Source organism: Heptranchias perlo, chromosome 22 (assembly GCF_035084215.1).
Source record: "Heptranchias perlo isolate sHepPer1 chromosome 22, sHepPer1.hap1, whole genome shotgun sequence".
NCBI lineage: Eukaryota > Metazoa > Chordata > Chondrichthyes > Hexanchiformes > Hexanchidae > Heptranchias > Heptranchias perlo.
The window spans coordinates 45,654,353-45,675,516 of NC_090346.1; the positions used below are offsets into that span (position 1 = coordinate 45,654,353).

At 44.2% G+C, this 21,164-nt stretch overlaps 1 protein-coding gene across 1 annotated transcript in view; it reads right to left on the minus strand.

Moving 5' to 3' along the window:
* The window catches only part of LOC137340552 (uncharacterized), a 59,312-nt gene that overhangs the window by 27,398 nt on the left and 10,750 nt on the right, over positions 1 to 21,164 (minus strand). The window contains exons 2-9 of the mRNA XM_068003068.1: positions 20,521 to 20,683; positions 19,134 to 19,283; positions 17,766 to 17,926; positions 15,439 to 15,612; positions 14,505 to 14,646; positions 14,150 to 14,337; positions 10,236 to 10,377; positions 8,736 to 8,909 (exon numbers count right to left, since the gene is read on the minus strand). Of these exons, the coding sequence (XP_067859169.1) occupies positions 8,736 to 8,909; positions 10,236 to 10,377; positions 14,150 to 14,337; positions 14,505 to 14,646; positions 15,439 to 15,612; positions 17,766 to 17,926; positions 19,134 to 19,283; positions 20,521 to 20,683 (1,294 nt within the window). The remainder of the gene's footprint in view (positions 1 to 8,735; positions 8,910 to 10,235; positions 10,378 to 14,149; positions 14,338 to 14,504; positions 14,647 to 15,438; positions 15,613 to 17,765; positions 17,927 to 19,133; positions 19,284 to 20,520; positions 20,684 to 21,164) is intronic.

Below are 21,164 nucleotides of genomic sequence, written 5' to 3' on the forward strand. Positions count from 1 at the left end.
TAAATGCAAGTTGTTATTCTTCCATCTCATAACCTCAAATGAAATAGCAAGTCTTTACTCAGAAATTCAACCACATTTGGTGATGGAGTTACCACAAGCAATGAGAATGTGACTGAAATGGACAATACGGATGACAAAGTACTGTTTAGCGAAGCAGGCAAGAGTGGTTGCAATGTTGTAATATACTGGCCAAACACCAAGGTACTACCAAAATCAATAACCTCGGTAAACCATTAAATTCAGCTTGGTAAATCTGTGTCCCACGAGATGCAACGCTTATAAATTATAAAGAAGGACTTGCATTTATATAGCACCTTTCACAACCTCAGGGCATCCCAAAGCACTTTACGGCCAATGAAGTACTTTTGAAGTATAGTCACTGTTGTAATGTAGGAAACACGACAGACAATTTGGCCACAGCAGGGTCCCACAAACAGCAACGTGATAATGTCCAGATAATCTGTTTTAGTGATGTTGGTTGAGGGATAAATATTGGCCAGGACATCAGGGAGACTGCCCCTGCTCTTCTTCGAAATGTTGCTGTGGGATCTTTTATGTCCACCTGAAAGGGCAGATGGAGCCTCGGTTTAACGTTGCATCACGAAAGTCAGCACCTCCGACAGTGCAGCACTCCCTCAGTATTGCACTGGGTGGCATCAGGCCAGTTTATGTGCTCAAGTCTCTGGAGTGGGACGACCCCACAACCTTCTAACTCAGAGGCAAGAGTGCGACCCACTGAGCCACAGCTGACAAATTGGGCTTGATATTAGCAGGGCTGCGCATGCGCGGCGGTGGGGGGGGCTATTGGGCGCGTGGGTAACGCGCCCGGTGAAATTAGTCTGCCCCCTGCGCGATCGCAGCCCAGTTGGATCCACTTACCTGGTCTTCCGGGTTCCCCCCTGCTGGCCTGCGCGGCGGGCGGGCTGCGCATGCGCAGTAAGTTCTGTCAGCTGGATGAGCTCTATTTAAAGGGGCAGTCCTCCGCTGACAAATGCTGCAACAAATAGAAAAAATTACAGCATGGAGCAGCCCAGCGGGAAGGCTGCTCCCAGTTTAATGATGCCTCACTCCAGGTATCATTAGATGGGGTGAGGAGGAGGGGGAGGACAGAGATCTTCCCCACAGCGGGCGGGAGGAAATGGCCTGCCTCTGCCACCAGGAAGGCCTGGCTCGAGGTGGCAGAGGAGGTCACCTGCACCACCAACATATCGCCCACCTGCATACAGTGCAGGAGGCGCTCCAATGACCTCAGTAGGTCAGCCAAAGTGAGTACACTTACTCTTTCCCCTACACTCCACCTGCCACATCACCGCCCCACCCCACATCTCCTTCTGCACTGCCAACACCACTCTGTCACATCACCCCTCATACCCACTCAAACCTCATCCTCATCTTACCTGCACTTACTCACCTCGCCAGTACTCATCCCACCACTACCACTCAACCCAATCCTCATACAATCTCATGGCTCTATCTCATACTCACCCTCTCGCGCATCTCTTTCACAGTCAGCCTCACTCAACCTGCCACTACCTGTGCTACAGCCACAGGGCATGCATCACATATGTGCAGTAGGCAGCGTAAGGCATGGTTTTTACTTATATTGAATTTCTGACCAACTCACATTGCATATTATATTGGCACCACTACTGCCACGTCTTTGCGAATCTTTTCTGGTTTGTGCAATAATGCCCTTTCCTGAGGATCACTATGGAGACCCACAACTGATGCCACCCATTGTGTCACTGCAGAGTGGGTGTAGGTGTATTTGCAGGGCTCTTTTGTGCAGACGGCTGAGAGACGTCGGCGATGTCCCCGGTGGCACCCTGGAAGGATGCGGAGGAGAAGTTGTTGAGGGCAGTGGTGACTTTGAGAGCGACAGGTAAGAAGATGGTGCTCGGGCCAGTGGGAGCAGCTCGGCATAAAGGAGGCTGCAGATGTCCACGACTACATGTCGAGTGACTCTGAGCCTCCGTGTGCACTGCTGCTCAGAGAGGTCCAGGAAGCTGAGCCTCGGTCTGTGGACCCTGTGGCGAGGGTAGTGCCCTCTGCGACGCATCTCTCTCTGTGGTAGCCCTCCCTCCTGCTATGCAGGTGGATGTGTCACAGCACAGCACTGTGTTGTGGAGCTCCACGTGTCAGAGGTGGACAGCTGGTGAGGCTGGTGATGCGGTTCGCCCTCCGAGGAGGTCATGACTGCAGCTACGGCGGCCCCCATCCGGAAGATGTACATCTGAGAGGGTCCGCAAGGTAGGTAAGTGTGTCCTCACACCGGGGTTTCGGTTCCAGGTGGGTGAATTTTCTTGTTAGGAGGAGGGTGGGGGAGGCCAACCTTTGTCCAATGTGACGGAGTGGCCTCCTGCGATGGTGAAGGGTCTCCCCCCTCTCCCCCTTCTCCCCCCCCCTCCACCTGTCGAATGCACCTTTGCAGCTGCCACAGGCTGCTGGCTGCAACACCTCCATTTGAACTGGGAGTGTTTCCCCCAGTATGGGAAACAGTCTCAGTTCAGTGTAAAATCCCACCCCTCCTAATAAAACAGCTCAATCAGGTCTGTAAACGACCTGAACAAGCAACATAAATACTTTCAAGTGGCATCCCGCTGGCTTTAATTGCCTGCGGGATTCCCACCTGCGGGGGCTGCGCGCGCACGCCGGCGCGTCAGTGGGGAACCCGGAAGTGGGCGGGTTGGAGCCGGGCTCCGATCCCGCTCCGGGATTCCCCGTTTTTCGGAGCCCCCCCCAACCCCCGCCTGGAACGTACCCGATAGCGGGTGCTAAAATGATGCCCATTATGTGCAATGGTGGAAAGCAATTACTTCTGTTGTGTACAGGAGGTAAAAGTAAAGCCTGGGCAAGAGCAAATGCATCAAACTCAAAGTGAAATGAACAGTCCGAAATAAACGAAAATATGTAGGAGCAGCGTTACACTGAACAATGTAGCTGTAGAGGGCTTTATTTAGGCTTATATTATTTACAGCACAGAAGGAGACCATTAGGCTTATCACACCTATATTAGTTATCCTTAATAAAAAAATATGTACCACTAGGAATTTAAGGTTGATTATTGACCACTCTCTGAAAGAATCCAGTCAGTGAGAAGTCATGAAAATGATTAATCGTTTACTGCGTTGCAACACCAAAGGTATTTGACCAGAAGTCCAAATAAAAATTGTGACCTGGTGGAGATCAATGGTCAGGCACAGTGGAATTTTGACTGTAGATTTTGGACAAACTCCCTTCAAAAGGGCATTGGGCACATTGGAGACGGTTCAGAAAATAGTGATAAAAGCTGCTGTTATATTGTGCTTAGCAGAGGGCTGGGGCCACTGGTTTCTGACACTTTTAACTGTCGCACTCCCCTTACCCACGCACACCTTACTCTTGGCTTTTAACTGTTGTTCTCGTCCCTTCTCCCCCACCCCCACCCCAGCCCCTCCCCTTCCGGTCCAACAAAGAGACTTTCTGACAAAAGGTCTCGACCCACAACATTAACTGGTCTCAAAATGCTGACAGACACATTCTGCATCAGCAGCATTTTTAGATTGTCAGCATTTGCTGTTTTTTTTAATCTGTTAAGTAAACCTGATGGTCATGGTAGGTGAACAAATGAAGGTAATAAAGAACAGATTTCAACAATAACATTTAAAAATATTGAGGATAGGCAATGAATGCAAGCATGAAACTGTGAATCAATGGCTCAGATAAAAAATTAAAGACGAAGTTAGTGAAACCCCACCATCAACATCCTGGGGGTCACCAGTGACCAGAAACTTAACTGGACCAGCCATATAAATACTGTGGCTACAAGAGCAGGTCAGAGGCTGGGTATTCTGCAGCGAGTGAGTCACCTCCTGACTCCCCAAAGCCTTTCCACCATCTACAAGGCACAAGTCAGGATTGGGATGGAATACTCTCCACTTGCCTGGATGAGTGCAGCTCCAACAACACTCAAGAAGCTCGACACCATCCAGGACAAAGCAGCCCACTTGATTGGCATCCCATCCACCACCCTAAACATTCACTCCCTTCACCATCGGCGCACTGTGGCTGCAGTGTGTACCATCCACAGGACGCACTGCAGCAACTCGCCAAGGCTTCTTCGACAGCACCTCCTGAACCCACGACCTCTACCACCTAGAAGGACAAGAGCAGCAGGCACATGGGAACAACACCACCTGCACGTTCCTCTCCAAGTCACACACCATCCCGACTTGGAAATATATCGGCCGTTCCTTCATCGTCGCTGGGTCAAAATCCTGGAACTCCCTTCCTAACAGCACTGTGGGAGAACCTTCACCACACGGACTGCAGCAGTTCAAGAAGGCGGCTCACCACCACCTTCTCAAGGGCAATTAGGGATGGGCAATAAATGCCGGCCTCGCCAGCGGCGCCCACATCCCATGAACGAATAAAAAAAAAACACAGCAGACAATGTAACTTGTAATTTATTAAGAGTACAACAGTAACAGTTCACATATAAATGAATCGTACTTTGACGCAACAAAGTTAATTGCAGACAGGAAAATAAGAACTTTACACTTAAAACCTGTCATAATGAGGGGAAAAGAGAAATGATTTGCACTTGGAAATGGACACTGACTAGTATCCAGTCAGTGTGAATCAACCAAGCCAAACACATACTAAGAATATAAGTGGCAATATGCTTCTCTATCCTTATATAAATCGTTAGAGAGGACACATTTGGTACATTGTGTTCACTTTTGGGCATGCTACCTTCAAACATAAGAAATAGGAGCAGGAGTAGGCCATGTGGCCTCTCGAGCCTGCTCCACCATTCAATAAGATCATGGCTGATCTTCAGCCTCACCTCTTCTTTCCCGCCTGATCCCCATATCCCTTGATTTCCTTTGAGTCCAAAAATCTATCGATTTCAGTCTTGAATATACTCAATGACTGAGCATCCACAGCCGTCTGGGGTAGAGGATTCCAAATATTCACGATCCTCTGAGTGAAGAAATTCCTCCTCATCGCAGTCTAAATGTCCAACCCCTTATCCTGCAACTATGTCCCCTCGTTCTAGACTCTCCAGCCAAGGGAAACACCTGTCAGCACCTACTCTGTCAAGCCCTCTTAGAAACCTATATGTTTCAATGAGATTACCTCTCATTCTTCTAAACTCCAGAGGGTATGGGCCCATTTACTCAACCTCGCCTCATAGGACAACCCTCTCATCCCAGGAATCAATCTAGTGAACATTCATTGCACCACCTCTAAGGCAAGTATGTCCTTCCTTAGGTAAGGAGACCAAAACTGCACACAGTATTCCAAGTGTGGTCTCACCGCAGCGCTGTACAGTTGCAGCAAGACTTCCTTACTCTTGTACTCTAACCCCCTTGCAATAAAGGCTAACATACCATTTGCCTTCCTAACTGCTTGCTGTACCTGCATGTTAACTTTGTGTTTCATGTACAAGGACACCCAAATCCCTCTGAACACCAACATTTAATAGTTTCTCACCATTTAAAAAATATTCAGTTTTTCTATTTTTCTTACCAAAGTGAATAACCTCACATTTCCCCACATTATACGCCATCTTCCACCTTCTTGCCCACTCACTTAACCTGTCTATATCCCTTTGCAGACTCTTTGTGTCCTCCTCACATCTTACTCTCCCACCTAGCTTTGTATCGGCAGCAAACTTGGATACATTACACTCGGTACCTTCATCTAAGTCATTGATATAGATTGTAAATAGCTGAGGCCCAAGCACCGATCCTTGCGACACCCCACTAGTTACAGCCTGCCAACCCGAAAATGAATACTCTCTGCTTTCTGTCCATTAGCCAATTCTGAATCCATGCTAATATATTACCCCCAATCCCATGAGCCCTAATCTTGTGTAACAACCTCTTATGTGGCACCTTATCGAATGCCTTTTGAAAATCCAAATATACGACATCCACTGGTTCCCCTTTATCGACCCAACTAGTTACACCCTTGAAAAACTCTAGTAGATTTGTCAAACACGATTTCCCTTTCATAAAACCGTGTTGGCTCTGCCTAATCATATTATGATCTTCTAAGTGCCCTGTTACTACATCCTTAATAATAGATTCTAACATTTTCCCTACTACTGATGTCAGGCTAACTGGCCTGTAGTTTCCTGGCTTCTTGCTCCCTCCTTTCTTGAATAGCGTGGTCACATTTGCTGCCTTCCAATCCACGGGGACCATTCTAGAATCTAGGGAATTCTGGAAGATCAAAACCAATGCACCCACTATCTCTGCAGCTACCTCTTTTAAAACTCTAGGAGGGTAGGCCATCAGGTCCTGTGGATTTGTCAGCTTTTAGTCCCATTAATTTTTCTAAAACTTTGTCTTTACTAATCTTAATTACTTTAAGTTCCTCCCTCTCATTAGACCCTTGGTTACCCACTATTTTTGTGGTATGTTTTTTGTTTCTTCTACTGTGAAGACAGATAGAATGTATTTCTTTAATGTCTCTGCCATTTCCTCATTTCCCATTATAATTTCTCATGTCTCTAAGGGACCCACGTTTGCTTTCACTAATTTCTTCCTTTTTATATATTTATAGAAGCTCTTACAATATGTTTTTATATTTCTTGCTAGTTCACTCTCATATTTTATTTTCTCCCTCCATGTCAATTTCTTGATTATCCTTTGTTGATTTCTAAAACTCTCCCAATCCTCAGGCTCACTACTCTTTTTGGCAACATTGTAAGCCTCTTCTTTTAATCTAATACCATCCTTAACTTCTCGAGTTAGCCACGGTTGGATCACTTTTCCTGTGCAATTTTTATTTCTCAGTGGAATGTATATTTGTTGGGAATTATGAATTATTTCTTTAAATGTTTCCCATTGCTTAACTACAGTCATATCTTCTAATTTAATTTCCCAATCTATCTTAGCCAACTCGCCCCTCATACCTACATAATTGCCCTTGTTTAAATTTAAGAGCCTAGTTTCAGACTTAACTACATCACTCTCAAATTCAGTATGAAATTCTATTATGGTCACTCTTCCCCAGAGGATCCTTTATTATAAGATAACTAATTAATCCTGACTCATTACAGAAGACTAGATCTAAAATGGCCTGTCTCCTAGTTGGTTCCTCGACATATTGTTCTAGAAAACTGTCTCGGGTGCATTCCAGGAACTCATCCTCCAAACTACTTTTGCCAATTTGGTTTGCCCAGCCCATAAGGACACTGATGCATTGGAGAGGGATCAGAGACAAACAGCAAAGGTGATTCCACGCCTCAATAAGGAAAAGCGAATCACAGAATTGAAGAAAAGAAGATTGAGACCAGACATGGTCCATATTTCCAAACACTAAGATCAACGGTTAAAATCAGATGAAATCAGGTTATTTAATTTGGATTATGAATGTGGATCTATTTCATATGCAAACGTGTGTTTATATTCATGCGCACAGTTCCGCTCCTGCCATCTGAGCGCTAGTTAATTTTTTCATATTAAAGAGCCGATGGGGACAGCCAGCTCTTGGCTAACATTTTTTTTTTGCTATTGAAAAGATTTAAGAATTTTTTTTCTCTGCCTGCCAAGTAGTCAACATATTTTAAAGCTGGGCTGTAAAATTCCGGTTCCTGAGCGGCTGCTGAAAGGAGATTATAAAAACAAATATTGCTTTGTACATCCGTGAAGGGTTAAAGTCCTTACGTGAATCTGCAGCATCCATTAAACGTGCCAGAAAGTAATGTTGCGAATTCACCCAAGCTTTTGCATAAGGTGCAGTCATGGAAGGCCATTCACTGGGGTTGCCAACCCTCCAGGATTGCCCTGGAGTCTCCAGAAATTGAAGACTAATCTCCAGGACACTGCTGCAAGCAACACCCGGGAGAAAAAATCGTAGGGGCATTATAAAAGTGTGTGTTTTCTTAATTTACATTCAACATTTTTGTTTATTAGTGACCGGGGGAAAAAAACTGCTTGTCCAATTGGGTAATGAACAGTCTTTTCACTTTCCGATTGGCGTGGGAAGGCAGGGCACCCCGAGGATGGACATGTTGGATGACCAATGGCGGGAGCATGGGGGCAGGAGATTATATGATGAAGCCTCCAGGAATGCGTCCAACCAGAGTTGGCAACCTTTCCATTCACATGCAAGAGTGAATTATTTAGCGAAATAGCCAGATGACTACCCGCTACTGTGTATTAAACAAAGGGACACGTGGGTGGGGGGAGGGGGGGTTTGTTTTATTCTTAGTGGTAGGTGTAGTGAAATCGTAACTCTTTAAAAGGAGAGGTTTATGATTTCACTATACCTAGCACACATCCTTCACATATAATTGGCAAATATACCATTAATTCCGTGGAGTCCATGTCAAACACCCTCCTCCCCATTCACTGTCCAGTTTAGGGTTGGACAGATACTTTCTGCGGTGAGTTTAATGGGCAATTAATGTGCAAATCCAGCAAGTCCTTAAAAATAACTGGGAGGCTGAGGGCGAGATGCCGTTTGTGCGAAACAAAAGGTGGAGCGTCGTAAATCGACCAGCAATTTTGGAGATTCGCAACTCACGGCGAATCTCTTACTCCCCTGAATTTGCTGGTCGATTAGCGCATTAATAACGTGGTGCGTCGTTAACACAGCATCCATTTTTTTCAGCAAGATTTGGGCCCAATGACAACCATACCAGTCAGCGGTGCAAAAACACACATTTCTTGAAGGGATTAAGGAACTCGAGATAAGAAAAAAGTCAGGCAGACCACTGACGAGGTGTTTACATCAGCGACGCACAGCGCACACATCCTGGCACTGTGGGAATGAAGTTAAACCCACACCCGACACGAGTTCCAGCTCCCTGATGTTCAGCGGAGCTTGAAACTTAAATTTTTGAATCAGAGCAGTAAAGAAGAGGAACAGTTCCATCTTGGCCAGGTTCTCACCAGCACAGGCCCTCCGACCTGCAAAAACACAGTTGCAAGAAATGTCAAAGCTACTCTTCAAAACAACAAAATTATTCAGAACAATTTTAAATACCTAGGAACATAGGAACAAGAGGAGGCCATTCAGCCCCTCGTGCCTGTTCGGCCATTCAATTAGATCATGGCCGATCGGTATCTTAACTCCATCTACCCGCCTTGATTCTGTAACCCTTAACACCCTTACCCAACAAAAATCTATCAATCGCAGTTTTGGAAATTTTCAATTGACCCCCAGCCTCAACAGCTTTTTGGGGGAGAGAGTTCCAGATTTCCACTCCCCTTTGTGTGAAGAAGTGCTTCCTGACATCACCCCTGAACGGCCTAGCTCTAATTTTAAGGTTATGCCCCCTTGTTCTGGACTCCCCCACCAGAGGAAATTGTTTCTCTCTATCTACCCTATTAAGTCCTTTGATCATCTTAACCACCTCAATTAGATCACCCCTTAATCTTCTTTACTCGAGGCAATACAAGCCTATAATTTTACCCTTTTACCAGTTTTTTACAGTAACAAATATGGCCTCACAGTTTTATGCAACATTTCAGAAAGAAAGGCTTAAACGCCCATTCTTCACTTCTGTTTAAATGGAAAATAAGTCTCTTGATGACTCAGTGGCTAATTCGTCGTGTGATGTGATGCAAAGCAATCCATGCGACAAGCTCTAATTACTAATAATTTGTCAGCCTTGGCTCAGTTGGTAGCATTCTTGCCTGAGTCAGAAGGTCGTGGGTTCAAGTCCCATCCCAGAGATTTGAACACATAATCTAGGCCGACACTCCCAGTGCAGTACTGAAGGAGTGCTGCACTGTCGGAGGTGCCGTCTTTCGTCTGCCTTGTGTGTGCAAATTGGCTGCCGCGTTTCCTTACATCACAACACTTCAAAAAGTACTTTAATGGCTATAAAGTGCTTTGGGACGCCCTGAAAGGTGCTATATAAATGCAAGTTCTTTCTTTCTTTAATTCCCCGCCTATGCTATGTTAGCTGGTCTCAGCTGGGGTAGCAGTAAGGAGCTACAATAAGTTTTTGTAGCCCTAGGTGAGGGAGAAGAGAAATTAGGCTGGATTCCCATTCCTAATTGCTATCCACTCCCCTCTGCTGAAAACCATGTGCAAGATTGGATGTGGCCAAGTTTGGACTCTGCTTTGACAGTGTAGCCCCCTGCCTCCCTCCGTCCCCCACCCAAAAAAAAATAACAGAAATGGAAATACACTTAATGCTTCATTTTTCTACATTTTATTGTCCCTAGCCGGGGGCGGGGGGGGGGGAATTCCACCAATATGTAGTCTAAAGTTAATAAGTATGTTACCTGTGGAGAAAGGCATGAAAGCATCTCTCCTCACAAAGTTCTCCTCAGCATCCAGAAAGTGAGATGGGTAGAACTCATCTGGCTTTTCCCACTGAGTTTTATCGTACAGCACTGAGGTCAACAATGGAATCACTTGGGTTTCCTAAAAATATTTAAAATGTCGTTTTCATATGATTCTGTTATATTCAAAAAGCATTACTGAAAATATTTGCACTGTTGTTAATTCGCAATCTTCGTGGCGTTTAAACATAGTGGGGGAAAAAAAATTCGATAGGGGCCGTTTTTGGGCGTAGGTAGCGTGATGTGCTATTACCCCACGCCCAATGGCCCCTGCCCCGGCAGAACGCAAGTTTCGACCCAACCGAGGACTTACCTGCAAGCAGCGTTCCATTCCAGGTCTTGCACGTGGAATCAATGCAATTCACACTTTACACCACCAGAATCTCTTAAAGGGAGGATGTTTCTTAGAAATCTCTTAAAGGTAGCTGGTACCTGTTATTTGCTGAAAATAACAGTCTAATGTCTGCACGGAGTCTGAACGGAGACCTGACATCACATACGTAAAATACAGATGCAGCTTCCATCCCTATGTTTACACACTGACGAGTTATATTAAAACATTGAATAAAGGTTGCACACTACTAAATACCACAACCTCCAATCTGCACGCCAGACCTCACCAATCTGCCGATCTGAGTTTGTACCAGGCCTGCGAGAGTGCATGCACCAAGGTTCTCTGCTGATGCACTAGATGCCTTGGTGCAAGAGGTGGACAGAAGGAGGGACATCCTATGTCCGCAGCGGGGGGGGGGGGGGGGGGGTGCCGCCAAAGGGCCCTCCAGATATATATCCAAAAGGCAGTGGGAGGCAGCGGGGGACGAAGTCAATGCCAGGAGCACAGCATCATGAACATGGATGCAGGGCAGGAAGAAGTTCAATGCTTTGACATGAGTGGTCAAGGTGAGTGAGGTCAACTGTCAAGTGGCATCTCCGACCAACTGCTCCACACACTACACCCCCATCACCCACATACCAACAAACTCTTTCCATCAGTACTCAACTCTTCCAATCAGATGCTTCCTCTCACCCTTACACATTGCCACTGTATCAAGCCACCCACCCACAACTCACAGACCACACACACTGGCAGCTATTCAACCATGACAGGCACATCACCCAGGCACACATACCGCTTTCTTGCAGGATAAGATGGGACATTTCAAGAGGCAGCAAGTGGCCGTGGCATTTAACCCGTCGAGCCTGTTCCACCATTCAATGAGATCATGGTGGACCTGTGACCTAACTCCATATACCTGCCTTAGCCCCATATCCCTTAATACCCTTGGTTCACAGAAATCTATCAATCTCAGATTTAACATTCACAAGTGAGCTAGCATCAACTGCCGTCTGCAGAAAGGCGTTCCAAATGTCTCCCATCTTTGCGTGTAGAAGCATTTCCTAACTTCTCTCCTGCATGTCCTGGCTCTAAATGTGAGGCTATGTCCCCACGTCCTAGTATTCAAGTCTAGGGAACCTCCAAAAACAGTTACAAATGTCTCGGCAGCCAGAAGCAATAATTCAGCCACTAACCTGTAAATCCTGCATGGTCCCTTTAAATAGCTCTGGTGGGGGGTCCTCCAGGCACTCTAAGACACGTTCGGATGGTCAGGGTTAAGACTGTGCGTTGAGTTGAGCGTTAAGTTCCCAAAATGGTGTCTATCACTTTAAATCAGCATTGCACACTGACTGAAGCCATTTTCTCCCAACTTTACATGATTCCAGCATTCGTTATCTGCGCCTGTGCTAACTCCTATACCAAGATGGCGTCTGGCGCACGTCACGCAGGAAACGTGCGTGCGCATCCAAGACACCATCTTGGATGTCAGAGAGGACGTGTAGCACCCGTTGTTTCGGCGCTACACAGCCCAATTTAGCGCCCAGTATTTCCGCAGAAGGAGGCCACTCGGCCCATCGTGTCTGTGCCAGCTCTTTGAAAGAGCTGTCCAATTAGCCCCCTCCCCTGCTCTTTCCCCATAGCCAACGTAACAACAACAATAACAATTTGCATTTATATAGCGCCTTTAACGTACTAAAATGTCCCAAGGCGCTTAGACATAGCCATATTATTTGGAACAAAGATTATACATGAAATGGTACATGAAAATTGATGAAAGCTAGTCACTTAGGCACTAAAGGTTCATAATCTAAATGGATGCAATACCTTGATTAGTCTTTTCCTCCAATAAATGTAAGAACGCAAGGCCCTCAATGGCCCCACTTCCACTAATCAGCAGGCCAGAACGCCTGCCTTCTCTCAGCAGGCTGCCCGTTGATGTCCCACCAGGCTGGGGAGCAGGAACTCCCAGCTATGCCCCCTCCTACGCCACTGGCTCTGTTCGGGGCGGGCAGAAGCTCCGCCCCTAACAAGGCCCCACAGAAATTTCCAATGAAGGCCGGAACCTGACATATCTGGACCCTAACCTAAGTTGCTGGCCTTCCGAGAGACCCCTGCTGCAGCTACAATGGGAGGGTGCTAGAAGGGCCGTGGATTTTAGGCCCCAAATTTCCTTAGGGTTTTCAGCTGTACCAATTTTGATTAAAATGTTTCTAGAGCCAATACAATTGTCTTCAGTGACCCTAAACTAGGGAGAGGTAAAATCATAGTTTCGGCTCCTGATCACTGTTCAGTGACCTGTACTGGAAAGTGTGCATTCACAGATATTGAATGAGAGCAGGATTGGCCTTGGCAAAGAAGATTACAGATGAGGAACGCCATTTGGCTCCATCTTAGTTCAGAAAGACCTTCCCCATTTTTTCTTAAATAACTCCAGGGTTTCCACCTTCACTACTCTATCTGGAAGTCCATTTCCTGCATTTGTGAAAAGAAGCTTCAGATATCAGTCCTAAACTTGCCTTTTACTAGTTTGAACCTGTGTCCTCTTGTCCTACTCTTGCAATTTAGTTTGAAGTAATATTCCAGATCTATTTTGTCCATGCCACCTATTATTTTATACACCTCTATAAGATTACCTCTCTGTCACCATTTTTCGAGGCTAAAAAATCTAAGGGGGTAAAATTAAACTTCATTGCCTTCAATGGAAGAGGAAAATCGGGCGGGGTGTATAAAACGGGCGGCCAATCCACTACTACCCGATTTGTGCCCCCCCCCCCGTCCAAGGTGAATTTTACCCCCTAAATTTCTCCATCCTTTCCTCATACCTCTGACACTAAGGATCAGCATTGTGGCTCATCTCTAAAGAGATATGGCCTCCAGTACTTGACCAAAACTCAAAACTGGGGGACCAATCCTGCTAAAATTAATTTGCTTATATTGCAATAAATTCAAAATATATGGGCTAGTTTAGTTGGAAGGCAGGCTACTCTACTACTGTGGCTGATTGCACCCATTATGCTATTCTTCATCCTCGTTATGTAGAATTGTACATGGGTAGGTGCTAAACAAGTATTCAGAGAGCCACACTTCAGCCACAGGAAGAGTCACATGCAGCTTGGGAGATGCAAATTGACCATGTTGCCGTACATGAATCAGCCATTTTATGATAGTGGAGCAAAGGCAAAATACTGCAGATGCTGGAAATCTGAAATAAAAACAAAAAATGCTGGAAAACACTCAGCAGGTCAGGCAGCATCTGTGGAGAGAGAAACAGAGTTAACGTTTCAGGTCAATGATGTATGAGAGTGGAGAGTGCAGCAACAAACTGGAGACATTGCCCATCTCTGACAGCGCGGGGCAATATGTGATCGAATGACACAAGCAGCTCAACTGTGTCTGGAACAGAAAGCAGCTGCAAAAGACTTTTACATTGGTCGGGTTCGGCTGCGAGAGTCTCAATTGTCTGCAAGTAATTTATCATTACATCAGTACAAAAGCATCGTCTTAATGTTTACGGTACCTTCGGGATAAAATAGCCTTTGAAGTTTAAGTCCACTGTTGTTGCATGTGGGATGTTCAGTGGCACAATGTTACCAAACCTCTGGGTTTCGTGGATCACTGCATTGCTGTACGGCAAATTTTTCCGATCTGCAGCTCTTGGGGACCTCTCTGATCCAATAACTCTGAGAATTTCCTCGTAAACTTTTTCTGCAAGGCAAGGGCGTTTTAAAATGATTGGAATTACGGGTTGTGGCTTCACTCGGGTAAGCTCAAAATCTTACCCGCGGCAATCGGAGAATGTAATTCTCGCATTTGACGTGCAAACTGACACAAGAAGATAACTCTACAGTGGAATCAATCGGACTGCTTCTTACTCTGAATCTCCGGATATTTCATCATCAGAAGCATGCCCCAACGAAGTGTGGTCGAAGTGGTCTCCATGCCAGCAGCGAACAGGTTGGTCGTCGTGTACAGTAAGTTCTTTTCGTGGAAATGCGAATTGGGATTGTCCGATTCCTAGAAAATTAACAGCACAAAGACTCAGAATTTGGACTGGAAGCAGCAGCGCATGACCTCTGAGGTATAATTAACCTGAAATATTGATTATTGTGAAATGCATGTACAGAAAGGGCCAGGAATAAGAGACAGCAGCGGATTTACTTCAGTGCCAGTACTGAGGGAGTGCTGCACTGTCGGAGGATGAGACATTAAACCAAGGCTCCATCTGTCCACTCTGGTGGATGTAAAAGATCCCATGGCCATTATTCAAAGAAGAGCAGGGGAGTTCTCCCCGGTGTCCTGGCCAATTTTTATCCCTCGACCAACATCACTAAAAGGAAGAAAAAAAGGAAAGAACTTACAATTACATAGCGCCTTTCATGACCTCAGGACATCCCAAAGTGCTTTACAGCCAATGAAGTACTTTTTGAAGTGTAGTCACTGTTGTAATGTAGGAAAAGCGGCAGCCAATTTGTACACAGCAAGATCCCACAAACAGCAATGAGATAATGACCAGATAATCTGTTTTAGTGATGTTGGATGAACCTACATTACAACAGTGACTTAATTGGCTGTAATGCGGTTTGGGACGTCCTGAGGTCATGAAAGGCGCTATAGAAATGCCAGTCTTTCTTTTTAAAAGGAATTACTCTTTTCAAATCCTTTCCATAGAACTAGAGACATTTACAGCACAGAAGGAGGCCAGTGCTGGATTGAACTCATCTTCCTTTTTTTTCTGAAAGACATAAACACGGCTACCCAGTTATAGAAAATCTACAGTCCTTCTTAAAAGGATAGCGGGGTTCATACCTTCTGTTGTCTGACCATGAATACATCAATGAAACTCCTCAGGTCATTCTCATCCAGTTTCCGGCGATTTTCCTTGAAGTAGCTCTTCACCAGCGCACAATTCAGCCTTCCATTGCTGAGCATTGTCTTGTGCAGTCCAGGAAGAAATCCCAGGAAGGGAAATGCATTGTACAACTAAAGAGTAAAAATAAAGTAATGCTACTCATGTTATTGTCAAAGCAAGCCAATAACCTGCTATTATAATGGCATGTACAAGTCTTCTGCTTTTAGAAAAAGGCAATAAATAAATCTTTGAAATGTTATGACTCTTTCGTAGATATGGTATGCTTTTTTAAATGTTGTGACTAATTATAGCTGATTATAGGTCTTTACTATTGCTACTGTTACGATCTGGAATATACTGTCTGAAAGGACGGTGGAAGCAGATTAAATAGTAACTTTCAAAAGGGAATTGGATAAATATTTGAAAAGGAAAAATTTGCAGAGCGATGGGGAAAGGGCAGGGGAGTTGGACTAATTGGATAATTCTTTCAAAGAGCCGGCACAGGCACAATGGGCCAAATGGCCTCCTTCTGTGCTGCGTGATTCTATGACCTCCCTCTTGGGACTTTGAAATGTACACCATGTGAGTCAATGTAATCTCGGTTTATCATCAGGTACAAATCCAATGTGGCATTAAAGTATCCAAAGTGTGCACCCATCAGTGATCATGCTGTTGAAGGACTCTACCCTCAACTGTTAACCTGTCTCTCTTTTAGACACTGATGGTTTTTATTTCAGATTTGCAGCATTCACTTTTTTTTTAATAGGAGTTTAGAAACAGGAGTAGGCCATTCAGCCATTGAATTAGATCATGGCTGATCTGTATGTCAACTCCATTTACCTGCCTTGTTTCCATAACCTTTAATACGCTTATCTAACAAAAATCGATCAATCTCAGTTTTGAAATTTTCAATTGACCCCCCCTTTTGGAGGAAGAGAGTTCCAGATTTCCACTACCCTTTGTGTGAAGAAGCACGGAGGAGAGGCATTGGAGGAGGATGGTGTGGTCAAAGGCCACAGAGAGGTCAAAGAGGATGAGAGAATGCCATTCACGACATTAGTTAGGGCTGTTTCAGTGCTATGAAAGCAGCAGTGACCTGATTGAAGGGACTCAAACAGGAAATTGTGGGAAAGATTATTTTCACAGGTTAGGAAGTCAATGATGAGGGATCATTGATCTAAAACTGTCACTAAGGGAGAGTGAGGAGAGTTTAGGAGAAATTTCTTTACGCAGAGGCTTATTGGAGCATGAAATGTTTTGGCATGGGGAGTGGTTGAGACCACTAGATCTTTTAAGGGAAAAGTGGATAAACATTTGAACCAGGAGCTGATGCAGGACTATGAGGAGAGAGAAGGGCAGTGGGATTAGTTTTGGACTGCTCGACCAAAGAGCCAGCACAAACACAATTGACAGAATGATCTCCTTCTGGTAAACTACTATGGTACACTTCTATGGTACATAGTAAAGGGAGTTTTTACATAGAATTAACAGCACAGAAACAGGTAATTCAGCCCAACTGGTCTATGCCGGTGTCTATGCTTCACACGACCCTCCTCCCACCCTGCTTTATCTCACCCTATCAGCATATCCTTCTATTCCTTTCCCCCTCATGTGTTTATCTAGCCTCTCCTTAAATGCATCTATGCTATTTGCCTCAACTATTCCTTGTGGTAGTGAGTTCCACATTCTAACCACTGTCTGGGTAAAGAAGTTTCTCCTGAATTCCCTATTGGATTTATCAGTGACCATCTTATATTTATGGCCCCTAGTTCTGCTCTCCCCCACAAGTGGAGACAACTTCTCGACGCCTACCCTATCAAACCTCTTCATAACCTTGAAGACCTCTATCAGGTCACCCCTCAGTCTTCTCTTTTCTAGATAAAAGAGCCCCAGCCTCTTCAATCTTTCCAGATACCTATAACCTCTCAGATTTGGTAGCAAGTTCCACATTCTTACCACTCTTTGGGTAAAGAAGTTTCTCCTGAATTCCTTATTGGATTTATTAGTGACTATTTTATTTATGGCCAGTTTTGGTCTGGAATGTGCTGAACTAGTTTTCTTTCCTCCACATTTAATTGAATGATTAAACAACAGGGTTCAACTCAAAACAATGATTAATGCTCATTCCCAAATTAACCAGTCACTTAAATAAGCAACTTTACTAATATATTGCACTAAAGATTATTCGAGACTTCATCCATAGACCCCATCCAGTTGCATATCGCTACTTGCAAATGTTCTTTACTGGAACATATTTGTATTACTAATGAAAGAAGAGATTTACCTGGACCATTGGGGAACCAGCAAGTTGAATGTTTTCACTCACTCTCTTTACTAAATTGACAAAGTTTTCATCTTCATAATCAAATCTGTCTCCAAAAACTATAGAACAGATTATATTGGCTGAAGCAGAGTTCATTATGATAGCTGGATTAAATGGCTGGCCTGCAAAAGATCATATACAATTTAGTGCCGATGCTTTTTGTCACTTGGTTATTCTTCATCAAGTGGCCTTGAGATACATGGTCTGTTCTTATTGATACCTGGCTTTGATCTCAACAACAACTTGCATTTATATAGCGCCTTTAACATCCCAAGGCACTTCACAGGAGCGTTATCAGACAAAATCTGACACCGAGCCGCATAAGGAGATATTAGGACAGGTGTAGGTTTAAGGAGCGCTGTAAAGGAGGTGAGAGAGGTAGAAGTTTAAGGAGGGAATTCCACAGCTTAGGGCCTAGACGTCTGAAGGCACGGCCGCCGACAATCGGGAATGCACGAGAGGCCAGTATTGGAAGAACGCAGAGTTCTTGGAGGAGGTTACAGAGATAGGGAGGGGCGAGGCCATGGAAGGATTTGAACACAAGTATGAGAATCTTTAATTTGAGTAGTTGCTGGACCGTGAAACAACATAGGTCAGCAAGCACAGAGGTGATGGGTGAACGGGACTTGGTGTGAGTCAGGATACGGGGCAGCAGAGCTTTGGGCGAGACCAGGGTCTCATCTCGTGGATGGACACAATGAGGTAAAGATTCCTTTGGACATGGATGGGAGAATATTCTGCAGAATTGCGTATTCCCAGCTGACAATTTTTACATCTGTTAACTTTTACTGGATGCAAAATTGCAGGCTGAGAGTGGGCATATTTGTGATGCCTGCTCTCAGCATATGTCGAGTAGCACCATGGATATTTTAGCCCAATGTTTGCTGCTTTCTAATGGCTGTCAGGGCAGATGAAATAGATGGACCAGGTTCCTCAGATAGACCTTTAGGACCAAAGCCATTGTACTGCCAGAGCCAGGGTTAAGTATCTGAAGGAAGTGTTTAACTTTCTTGTGCGGGCAACTCAGGCAGCCAAATTAAAGTTGCGCAATTCAATGGAGTGCCTCACATCAGACATTGTATTTGAAGTGACTTTTTAGATAATATGTGTAACATTTCTGCCTCTACCCTATCTATTTGCTACAGTATATAGCAATTCAATTGCTGGTTGGTAATAAGTAAATATTAAACACTATATTTACTGAAAAGTCCAACAGTGAACAGAGAAGGTTAAGTGGAGATTTAATGTAGATCTACATTTACAAATAGGCAGAAGCACTCAAAGAAGAAAAATTGATAATTCCGTTGATTTACTTACACACAAGCTCACCTTTATAAGAATCAAACATTTTTATCAGAAAATTGGTTTCCTCAATTATTTTGTCTTCAATGGTTTTCTTGCCCATTCCAAAATCTCGTAGAGTGGATAAGGTGAACCTTCGTATCTGCTTCCACGAATCCCCGTGACCAAAAATAATGCCTACAATTAAATCCATCAGAAAGAAGCAACGTAACACTTTGACACTGCCAGCCTTGTGAGCCAAGTTAAACGTGAGACTCAGCATTAATTGGCAAGCTCTCTCAGAGAGTTCATGGAATAGCTGGTGTGGGCAAATGGAAAACAGTGGGCCAAGTAGAAGGCGTTCTTTTGGGGGCAATGTAGAGGGACCTTTATCAAACCGTGCTACACCCAATGTAGGAGTGCTTGACTAGATGGTCAAAGTGGGAAAATATTCCATTTCCCAACACTTTTATGAGCACAAAATTTTTTTAAAGTTTTTTAAAACGTCATAAATACTTCAAATATAAATAAAGATATTTGCGTATGACAGATGTTAGGTTAATACTTCTTCAGTTGATAATTAAATTTAATCGAAAGTTTTGTAAGCCTAGAAATTACTATTGGTGATATTAGGGTTATATCTGTATGATGTTACCTTGCCCACATGCTTAGAATTACATAGAATTTATGTCACAGAAACAGGCCATTCAGCCCAACTGGTCCATGTCAGTGTTTATGCTCCACACGAGCCTTCCCCCACCCCTCTTCATTTAACCCTATCAGATATCCTCCCATTTCTTTATGCATTAATAAAAGCATTAAGAAATTCACACCTCTGTTCAAATAGTGGAAAAGAGGATATCATATGAACTTGTTAAGCATTCCGACACCACCACCTTCTCAAGGGTAATTAGGGATGGGCAATAAATGAAAGAAAGTCAGTCAATTCATGTTGGGTTCTTCTGACCTGGAGCCAGAGCTTAGCCCTCTGATTAATCTTAGGAGTTTACATGTGGTTGTAATTTACTACCACTTGCTTATTTAGACCATTTGGTCACAGAGAGTATTGTATCAGTGGCTTGAAAGGACAAATAGGTTAGAAGCTGCACACGTCGCCCACATTCCATGAACGAATAAAAAAAAATCATCAAGTGTAGTTTATAGGCTGTTATTTTTCAGATATTATGCAGATATTACGTGATTAAATACAACCATGTTTTGTAGAAGTTACAGAGAATCAATTTCTGATTTTATTCAAAGGGTTATTTCTGTCTTCCAAAGCCCTTTAAAACATTAAGCTTTAGAAAAATGAACCTTTGCCAGACTCTTAAGTACCCTGTTGTATTAATTATCTGAACAGCGACAGAATGCAGCCAGCTTGTACTGGCTTCAACTTGTAGGTCTTAGGATAATGAAGTTAAAGTAAATGAGTTACCATATCCCTCCAAAATTGCCTCGAATATTGGGATGCGTGCTCTTTCTCCAAACTCATCTGGGTGGTTGACAAGGGCATCCTTCACTGTCTCGTAGCCGGTCAACACCACTACACGAGTGGGTCCTAGATTGATGCTGAATACTGTGCCATACTTCTCAGATAGCTTAAACAAGAGGAATAAGTTTCCATAATCAATTCATTCAGTTTTTTACATTGTGTGTCTTGTGATGCTTCTCACAATAATACATGTTCATCTATACGATCAAACTATCAGACATTTAAAATACGTCAGAACAGTTGCAAAATTTACTTCAGTCCAAACATTTTATGACGGTACTGAATCTCCTGTGGTGTTGCTCATGGGTAGCCTTGGGTCTGCCGCACAGTTGTGGTGTGCAGCTTCTAACCTATTTGTCCTTTCAAGCCACTGATACAATACTCTCTGTGACCAAATGGTCTACATAAGCAAGTGGTAGTAAATTACAACCACATGTAAACTCCTAAGATTAATCAGAGGGCTAAGCTCTGGCTCCAGGTCAGAAGAACCCAACATGAATTGACTGACTTTCTTTCAAAATACACAGGCAGGACTATCCCAGGGACCAATTGCATCTGTCCCACTGAACTAATTACCTCTTAGTTTG